The sequence below is a fragment of the Petaurus breviceps genome, unplaced genomic scaffold, assembly GCF_028583685.1.
Source record: "Petaurus breviceps papuanus isolate PSGF00001 unplaced genomic scaffold, PetGlider_PUasm1.0 428, whole genome shotgun sequence".
Lineage (NCBI taxonomy): Eukaryota > Metazoa > Chordata > Mammalia > Diprotodontia > Petauridae > Petaurus > Petaurus breviceps.
In genome coordinates this window covers 3912542-3922296 of record NW_027186331.1, presented here as the reverse complement: position 1 = coordinate 3922296, position 9755 = coordinate 3912542, and the positions used below count along the sequence as shown (strand labels likewise).

General features: G+C 53.4%; 1 protein-coding gene across 1 annotated transcript in view; it reads right to left on the bottom strand.

The window, feature by feature from the left end:
- Positions 1 to 890: 890 nt before the first annotated feature.
- Positions 891 to 9755, bottom strand: part of LRRC74B (leucine rich repeat containing 74B) — a 14450-nt gene continuing 5585 nt past the window's right edge. Inside the window, exons 5-12 of the mRNA XM_069100796.1 lie at positions 8610 to 8752; positions 7865 to 7997; positions 6191 to 6397; positions 4908 to 5017; positions 4128 to 4243; positions 3177 to 3255; positions 2066 to 2161; positions 891 to 986 (exon numbers count right to left, since the gene is read on the bottom strand). Of these exons, the coding sequence (XP_068956897.1) occupies positions 891 to 986; positions 2066 to 2161; positions 3177 to 3255; positions 4128 to 4243; positions 4908 to 5017; positions 6191 to 6397; positions 7865 to 7997; positions 8610 to 8752 (980 nt within the window). The remainder of the gene's footprint in view (positions 987 to 2065; positions 2162 to 3176; positions 3256 to 4127; positions 4244 to 4907; positions 5018 to 6190; positions 6398 to 7864; positions 7998 to 8609; positions 8753 to 9755) is intronic.

The window sequence follows — 9755 nt, the reverse complement described above, 5'->3', positions numbered from 1 at the left end:
CCCCCCCCCCCCCCCCCCCCACACACACACACACACTCCCTGCTTGTTTCTGGGCTTCTGATCACCAGCCTGAAGCCCTGACCATCCCGCAGGTTCTCACCTGCCTGGTGAAACCCACACCTCCCTCTGCACTCCCCTGCCTGGGTTCTGAGAAGGGGGAACCCACTGATCTTTGGGCGGGATGACTGGGGCTCAGGTAGCTGGGTGGCCTCTGGTAAAAGTCTTGTTCACCACCCAGGCTGGGTGAGCAGTAGGGGTCGATTTCTTAGCAGCGTCCTGGACTCTGTCCTCTGGCCTAGACCTAACTGTCTCTAGGTAGAAGCCAGTTTGAGCAGGATCTGGGGAGTGAGAAAAGTGCCACAGGAAGTAAGAGGGTATGTTCAGGGAGGAAGAAGTGTCACCTTGTGAGAACTCAGGCAGTTAACACAGCAGACACTGAGGTTAGTGGAAATAACTATTAAGGCTTAGTGAGAAAGATACCAAAGGATATGGAGGCTTTTGCCTGTGAAGGGCGAGAGACCTGGGGAACAAGGAGCCCAGAAAGTCACAGCCCACCGAACTAGGAGTCAGGTTGTGGTTGGCTGGAGAGCACAATTTCCTGGTCAGGAGAGGTGCCCCCAAACAGAATGGGCCACCTGGGCAGGCGGTGAGTCCCTGGGGATTGGAGAGCCTCTAAGGGCAGGCTACTTGTCCAGAGTCCTTGCATAGGGTACCCCAATTCAGATGGGGGCTCCGTGGAAGACCGTGGAGGCTCAGTCCAGATCTGGGATTCCATGATTCTAGGACCCGGAAGCAGAGGCTGCGGGATGCCGCTGCTGAGCCCTCTAGGAAGGCAGACTCGCATCCTGGGTGGCAGATGGTGGCAGCAGCCATGATCCAAAGCAGTCAGCCTATGTCGTGGGGCTGCCATGCCTGATACAGAGCCTTGGGAAGCCCTCTTTCATGGAACAAGCCAGGTCATCAAAGTCTTTGTTTAGGTGGATGTCCTGGAGGGGAGAACAGCTCAGTGGTTAATGTGTGGCCTGGAGAGTGCCCGCTTTACCCCAAGCTGCAGAGGTCCCCGGCTGGGCCCCCTACAGATGGAGGTACCCATCCGAGGCACAGCTAAGCTCAGGAAGGCTCCCTGCCGCTGGGACTTTTGGCCAGGGTAGCTTTCCAAGACCAACTCCTAAGTCACCCCCTGTTCTCGGACAGGAAGCCTTTCCCAATCCCTCTTAATTCTGGTGCCTTCTCTCAGGTAATTATTTCCTCTATTTCTTGTCCATAGCTTTTGGTGTCTAGAGCTGGGGTAGCGGGGGGCCACCACAGTGCACAGAGGGGCCCTGGAGTCAGGAAGACTCATCTTCTCCAGTTCAAATCTGGCCTCAGACACTTCCTAGCTGTGTGAGCCTGGGTAAGTCACTGCACCCTGCCTGCCTCAGTCTCCTTATCTGTAAAATGGGCTGGAGAAGCGAATGGGAAACCGGTTCAGGAGCTTTGTGAAGGAAACCCCAAATGGGGTCACAGAGAGTGACAACCGGAAAACGCCTGAGAATTTAGCCTGTCTGTAGCTTGTGCTGTCATCCCCTCATTAGACTGACCGAGAACTGCCTTTTGCCTCTTTTTGTAACTTCAGCGCTCAGCACAGTGCACACAGTAGGCTCTTCATGAATATATTTGTTAGATAAATAAATGAAGGAATGACTCCGGGAAAAGCGGCAGCTCTGTCTCTGCAGCGTTATGGGAGGGGGAGGGCTGGTAGCAGGCTCTAAGGAAGCTCCCTTTCAGGTGTGACTTTTGGGGATTCTGGTCCCGCCCCCTCCCTTTGTGCACAGAGGAGCGGGCGGGGCCAGATGCTCCCGGACCACGCCCACTCTTCTTTCCGAAGCCCCTTGGCCCGTGGGGGTCCCAGCCAGTGGGTGCCCTTCTCCCGGCTCCAACCACCGCTGTCTCCTGGAACAGAAGTGAGGACAGCTCCCGGAGGGCCGAGGCGCACCGCACAGTGGCCCGCACCGAGTAGGCGCTTTTAATGCCTTTCGATTGAATTAGGGAATTGTTCACAGTCCGGTGCCCACCTCCTACATACCGAGAAGTCCAAAACCTCCAGCCCCGAGTCTGGGTTCATCTGGACGGCCCTGAGGAGGCCGAGGCAGCCCTCGCTCCGCATGGGGTTCCTGCCCATCTGCAGAGGGACAGGAGTGCGCAATCAGACAGGCGGATCCGGGTCCAAATTCCCCTTGGACACTCAGCTGCTGCGGGACGGCAGGCAAGCTGCTTTGTAATCTGAGTGAGCCTCGGCTCATCCGTCCACCAGCGAATACGCCTCGGGTTGTTACGGGGCTTAAGCGAACGCTGGACTGGAACGCAGGTTCTGCCTCTCCACAGTCCGCCAGCGCCCCAGTACGGACCTCTCAGAGCGGTCCCACAGGGCAGAGATCACCCCCCCACACACACACACACGGGAGGCCCTCGAGAGAACGGGGCGCTCACTGCCTCTCCTGGCACACACCTACCTCCCCCCTGCTCTTCCTAGCTCTGCTCTGTGGGGAGAAGGAAAAAGGAGGCTGATCCCCCTCCTCCATCACCTTTCTAATCATTAAAGATAGCCTCTAGGTGATGCAGTGAGCAGAGCGCTGGGCCTGGAGTCAGGAGGACCGGAGTTCAAATTCAGCCTTAGACACTTAAAGGTGTAACGGTAAATCACTCTACCGTTTCCTCACCGGTAAAATGGAGATGATGATAGCCCCTCCCTCCCAGGGCTGCTGAGGACCAAAGGAGATAATAATTGTTAGATGTTTAGCGTAGTGCCTAGAACACTAGCAATCGTTACAAAAACGCTGGTTATTTCATTATTTATTTGCATTTATGTGGTTCTTCAAGGCTTAAAAGCACTTCACATGTCATCTCATTTGGTCCTCTAAATAACACCAAGGAAGGCGCTATGACAATGCTCACTTTACAGATAAGGAAACTGAGGCAGGTGGTGGTCAAGTGACTTGCTCAGGGTTACCCAGCTTGTGTCAGGCAGGATTTGAACTCAATTCTTGATTCCAAGGCCAGAGCTCTGTGCATGGTGTCCCCTTCTCTCTACCTCCTGATTGTCTCCTAGAAAGCACAGGTCCAGAAAGTCCCCGGCCTTCTCCCCTGCCTGGCCCTTTCCTCAGGGGACATCCCTCATAGTCAAGGGCACCACTCACCGAGAGGATCCTCAGACTTCGGTTTTCCCTCAGTCCACTGGAGAAGCGGAGGGCTCCGGGCAGTGAAATGCGGTTGTTACTTAAGAAAGAAGATGATCATTGCTGATGCTTAAAAACAGCGCCTCTGTCTCTCTGTCCTCTTATTGGGGTCACAGAGTCATGGAGTTCAGTTGAGAGGCTGGTGGACAGGCTTTGTAAAGGGGCCCCGGAACACACACATCTCAGAGTTTCATTCCCTCCTTTTACAGATGGGGAAACTGAGGCCCAGAGGATTGTTCACAGTCAGGTGGCAGAGGCAGGGGTGGGAGGCCCCGCCCCACAAAGGATTCCAGATTCACAGAATTTCATATTCCCTTTCATCCCAGTACTGGCTTTGTGCCCCAAAGGGGGTGGGGCAAGAAGCTACTCCTGTGTACAAAAGTATGCAGAAAGGCAGCACATTGTGAGCTCTCTGAGGACAAGGACATGCTACATAAAAGTCAAGGCATTTCTGTCTTTACATCCCAAGTGCCAAGCTCACCCAGTGCCAGGCACATAGTAGGTGCTCGACTGAAGCCTTCTTCTTCCCACCAGGCTTGTGTCTCCCCTCTGAGATTACCTTAATAATAGCAGCCCAGATTTACACAGGGATTTTAAAGTGTGCACTTCATCTCGCTGAAGCCTCACAACATCCCTGAGAGGGAGGTGATATTTTACAGCTGAGGAAACGGAAGCAGACACAAGTGAAGTGCCTTGTGGCTAGTGAGTGTCTGAGGCGGGACCTGAACGCAGATGGTCCTGATTCCAGGTTTAGGGCTCCATACACCCTGTTATTATGGAGATGCCTCATCTTCCATCTACTTCCATCTATTCTGTCCTGTCTGCCAGGTGATTTGCATGTTGTCTCCAGGGGATACAAGGCAGCAAAGGTCAGACCCTGCCCTGCAGGAGGGGCGGGGCTGGGGTGCTCACCTAATGTTGAGTTCCTCAAGTACGCTGTTGACTTTCAGAGCCTCCCCCATGGCCGCTGCTCCTTGGTCACCAAAGCCGTTGTAGGAGAGGTCCAGCACTTTGAGGTAGATGTTGGCCTGTGGAATTAGACAGGACAGACTGGATGGTGATGATGCTGAGGAGGAAGGAGGAGGAAGGAGAGGAGGGAGAGAGGAGAGGAGAAGGAGGAAAAAGAGGAAGAGGAAGATGGGGATATGGCAAATGCATTAAAGCTTCATCTTTCACTAAGCCCTGGAAAGGGAGTGAGGGCAGCTAGAGAGAGGCTTTGCCTCCTCATCTCTGGCTGCCTCAGGCTGCTCCTGGGGCCAGGTTGAAAGTCAGGGCTGCCACTTCAGAGGATGCCTGAGTTGGGGTGGGGGGCAGAGGCTGCTGAGTACACAGATTCCAGAGGCTGCTGGTTCAAGAATGCCCATTTGGACTCAGGACACAAATGACCGTCCAGGCTCTACATGGATCCCCTAGTGAGGGGGAGCCCGCGCCTGCCCCAAGCCCACCTGTGGAGATTTGGACAGCTCTGCTCAGGGGCAGATTTTCCTCGTGTCAAGCCTAAATGTGGCTGTGGGAGCCTTTGGTCCTCTCTGCTGTCTAGGACCTGGACCTGAGGTCCAGTGGTTGCTGCCGTGAGTCATTGACATCGTCCCTGTCATTTTAGAGGCTGTATTAGAAATACAGCCAAGATGCATTTCTCTGTCCCAAGGTCCACCCTGTGGGCCCAGAGCAGGTGGCAGGGAAGGGTCGTACCCCAACTCCCCGGGCGAAGATCACAGCTCCCGAGCTTCGAAGGTGGTTCCAGCTGAGATTAAGCTCCTTTATGCAGACATTTTCTGCCAGGGCCGGCCCCAGTTTCTCCCCTTAAGGAGAAAAAAAGTTCCAGTGTTGTTTCTGTGGGGTCTTTAATTCACTTTTGCCAAGGGAGATAAGTGTGGGTAGCTCAAGGAAAATCGGGGAGAAGGGCTGTCTGCTGGACTGTAAAGGCCAGAGGATGACTGGCTCCAGGATCGGGACTCTCCAGTCCCTCCTGCAGGACACGGGCCAGTGCCCTGCCTCAGGAGGAAGTGTGGGAGGGTGTAGGTCTTGTAGTTACACCCTTCCATCTATAAATCAGGCCTGATCTCAAGACTCTTCCTTTTTGTTCACCTCTCCTAGTAATCAGTGACATATATTCCACACAGAACATTTCTGCTCTCACACCCATGTTCTCCAGTCTTCTGGTTCCAGCTGAGCAAACTCTACATACAGTGAAAGACCTGTCAAGCTTTTTCCTCGTCCACCCCTGTGAGGCTCAGTAGGCAGCATGAGCAGACTGCTCCCGTTTTACAGATGAGGAAACCAAGGCTTTGTGAGGCCCAGGGACAGGCTCTGCCACGCGCGGATGAGAGGCACATTGGCCCACAGGCCTGGGCTCTGGAGTATCAGTGTGGGGACTCACCACCAGAGGAGAGAGTGGGAGCCTGAAGGAGGCCCAGCCTCCCTGTGGGCCAGGGATCACTGTGCAGCCATTCCTGAGAGGACAGAGGGCTGCTTAGAAAATAGGGTGTGCCGGAGACAGTGCAGGGAGTCCTGGGAAGAATCCTATGGAATCACTAGTCTCACCCATAACCCCAGCCTCCGCTCGAAGGCCCCCAGTGATGAAAGCTCACTAGCTCCTGAGGAAGCCTTCCCATTTTGGGAGAGCTTTCATTGCTAAGATGTGTTTCCAGACATGAAGCCTGTATTTGTCTCTTTGGAATTCACCATCAACACTCTTCCCTCTGGAGCAATGCAAGGCCAGTCTGATCCCTCCTCTGGGTGACCTCAGCATGGCCCTCAGTGGGTGACCCCCGTTACCTCTTGTGGTGTAAGTCTGATGCCTGGGGTGAGTTGGAGAGCTTATAAGGATTTGAACCCGTGTCAGTGCTGTCTCCACTGCCTCTGCTCTGTGGTCTAGGACTAACCCCTACCCCTTGGGGGTCACTCCTTCAGCCACCTGCCCTGAGAGAGCCAAACCCAGGCAAAGCCCCTCCCTTCTGGCCAGGGCCTCCTACCGGCTTTCTCATCCAGCAGGTTGTGGCTCAAGTCCAGCAGCTCCACCTTGGTGTTGACCATAAGGGCATCAGCGATGTCCTTGGCGGCTTGTGTGCCTAGGTCACTCCCAGACATTCGAAGTCGCCGCACAGAGGCATTCTCCTTAAGGGCAGCACACAGGGCCTTGGCGCCTTTGACCCCCAGTTTGTTATCAGACAGATCAAGATCTGATGTGAAAGACCCAGAGGACGGACATCAGAGATTGTGGACAGAGCCAGGCAGACCTGGGTTCAAGTCCTGGCTTTCAGGTCTGAGTGTGTGAGTGTGTGTTACCTTGGAAAGATCACCTAACTGCTCTGCATCTCAATCCCCTCATCTGTAAAGACGGGTTTAGTTCTCCTTACCCTTATATAATCTCAGATGACAGGGCTTAATGTGCTAATAGCTGGCCATCCCTTTACAAAGTATGAATGCCTTCTCTGAGGGATTTGAAATGGGCAACCCCAGTAACTGAAGATGGCCATGCTTCCAGATGATCCTTAAAAGATAGTTTGAGAAATAGAGACACACATTTTAGACACAAGTATATAGAGGCAGTAGCTAAGATCAGAAGCAGTTTCAAGGTGTGGAACCTTTAGAAGAAAAGAAGAGAGCTGGCCCTGGCAACTGAGAATCAAGACTTAAATGAGTGGGACCTCTGGAAGAAAAGAAGAGAGCTGGCGATGGCTGTAAGCCCTGGCAACTGGGAATCAAGATTTAGGTAATGGAGTCTTTGGAAGAAAAGAAGAGAGCTGGTCATGCCTTCAAGACAGCTAGCCCCGGAAGCTGAGTCTAGCTGTGGAGTGGCGTAAATCCCGGGGGCCTATTTGAGTAGCCCAGTAGAGATGTTGGACCTTGGGGGAAGGGGTAGAGCTTGGTGAGGACTCCGTGAGGACAGAAAGGATGTTGAGGCCCTGTAGTACTGGACTTACAAGTGGTCTTGGCCACATGTCTTTGCTACATATGTGCCTTACTAACATTGTGCTCTAAGCTTGTGACCCCTTTCCTCATGGACAGTGTGTGTCCCCCTGGGGCGCAGCAGGATTCCTGGCCCTTCAGCAGGAAGCAGGCCCCCTCCCTGCAGGAGCCAGCAGAGGGCAATGTTGAACAGTGGGAGAGAGCCTTGGTTCTGAGTGAGAGGCTCCGTAATTTAGTTTTTCTATAATAGGAGGCGGCTGGACTTAAATGTCTCTGGGCCTCCTTCCAGATCTCCTTGTATGAGCCCATGACCCTAATTCACTTAAACTCTAGGGCCTTAATTTCCTCATTTGTAAAAGGGACTTAGTGAGCTCTGAGGTCCCTTCCAGGTCTGGATCTATGGTCCCCTGAGGTCATCAGAGGATAAGCAGAGATACCACCCTCAGATAGCAGAAGGAGGACAGCCCCTCCTCAGCTTGGACTGGACATGTGCAGGGCGAGGCCAGACCTGGGAGAGTCACTGATGACATTATAAGTCAACAGAAAGTTAGAGCATCCAAGGCTCAGCATCTGGGGACGGCCACCCAGCCAGGGGGAGAGAGTGGAGCTCCAGGCCTAGCTCAGCATGTGTCCCCTCAGATGAGCCTCAGCTTTCCCATCTGTAAAATGGCTATAATGACCCTGCGCTCCCCCAGGTTGGGCTGTTTACCAGCCCCAGCATAGGCTGGAGCACCCACCTGCGATGAAACAGTTTTCCTTCAGCATTCCGGCGATTGCTGCGGCCCCTTCCTCATTCAACCAGTTGTCACTCAGATTCAGTTTCAGAATGGACGTATTGGACATCAAGGCTGAGGCCAGGGCCCGGGCCCCCTGTAACACAACACAGGCCTGTCATGGGGGATGGCAGAGGGGGCAGAGAGATGGAGGGTAGGAGACCTGGGTTCAACAGGCACTTGCTGGCTATGTGGCATCGGACAGGTCATTTCTTGACCCCGTGCTTGGGGAGACCCGGAGAGGAGCTACTTGTTAGAACCAGTAGGATCTTAGGGGTTCCCCAGCCCTACCTCCTCATTTTGTAGGCAGGGAAACTGAGGCCCAGAGAGGGGAATGGGAGAATCATTTTGTCCTCATTTTTCAGGGGAGGAGACTGAGGCAGGCCCAGAGACAGGAAGGGATTTGCCTAAGGTCACACAGTTAGTGAATAAGGAAGCTGGGACCAGAAACCAGAGCGTGCTGATTTCATCACCAAAATCATGCCTGGAGCTGCTGTCTCCTCTTGCCAAGGCCAGGGCTCTGTCCTCTGTGACACATTTTGCTTGTGGTGCTTAGAGATAAGGGGGAAACTGAGGTTGGTCACAGAGCTGACAGCCAGAGCCAGGCACTGCACTATGTGCTGGGAACACAGAACCAGAAATTGAGGAGTTCCCACCCTCCAGAAGCTTATACTCTGCAGGACCAAGAGGGCAGTGAATGTGTCTCTACCTGAGGCCCCAGGCCACGGTGCATCAGTGTGAGCTCAGGGTCATGCATGTGGTGAAGGAAGTAGGAGATAGGCACCACTCCGAAGGCCTCACAGGCCGACAGGTACTGGGACCTGCCAGTGAGGTCATATGGCCCAAGGGGCACTGTGGGAGAGAAATATAAGGTGGTCAGAGTGAATGAAAGAGCCCTTCTTATCAGTGGTTTAATGTTCAAAGCCCCCCTCTTAAAAACCCCCGGAGAATTCTCTCTCTAACCTATCCTCCATTCAAGTTCAGGAACATTTATTAAGTAGCTACAGTGTGTAAGGCCTTGGGCCTGGCTCTGGGGCCAAAAAGAAGCAACTCCCTCCAGAGTCCCTGCCCTTGGAGAGTACACATTTTAGGAAGTTGTGGAAGGTTGTGAAGTCAGGGAGTGACCTGGGGAAGAAGGAGGAGGGTGTTGGAAGAGGCCAGGCAAAAGTAATGAGTCTGAGTGATGAGAAAACCACTATTGCATAGGACAGCATCCTGACACTCCAGCCCAACAACCATTTTTCATAGCTGATGATGGTGAGTCTGGTTGCTCCACACTTTCCCAGCCTTAGCCTCACTATGCTCTGCATGCCCTCCCTCTTTCTCTCTCTGCCTTTTGAAATTCTTTCCAGACTTAAAAACCCTACTCCCCTGCCTCCTCCTCCAGGAAGTCCTCCTTGGTCCTTGCTTGGTACACTCTCCTGATCAGACTTGGCTTCATACCTGCTCTGAGTGTCATAGATTCAGAGCTGGACATTAGCTAGTTCTACCATCCCCTATTACAAAGGAGAAAACAGACCCAGTGGGTGCAGGGACTTAGCCTAAGGTCACAGAGGAAACTGGCAGATCTGGAATCAGTAGTAGCTAAATAAAGGATGGACTAGAATGGGGAGAGAGGAGGCAGGCAGACCCCCCTGTAGCTACTGCAATAGTCCAGGGGTGAAGTGAGGAGGGTCTGCACCAGGGTACTGGTAGTGTCAGAGGAGAGAAGGGGGTGTATAGGAGAGATACTGCAAAGGTGGTATCAACCAGAGATGTACAAAGGTGAAATCAACAGAGATGTTGTGAAGGTGAGATGGACAAGAGACGCTGCAGAGGTGAAACCAACAGAGATGTTGTGAAGGTGAGATGGACA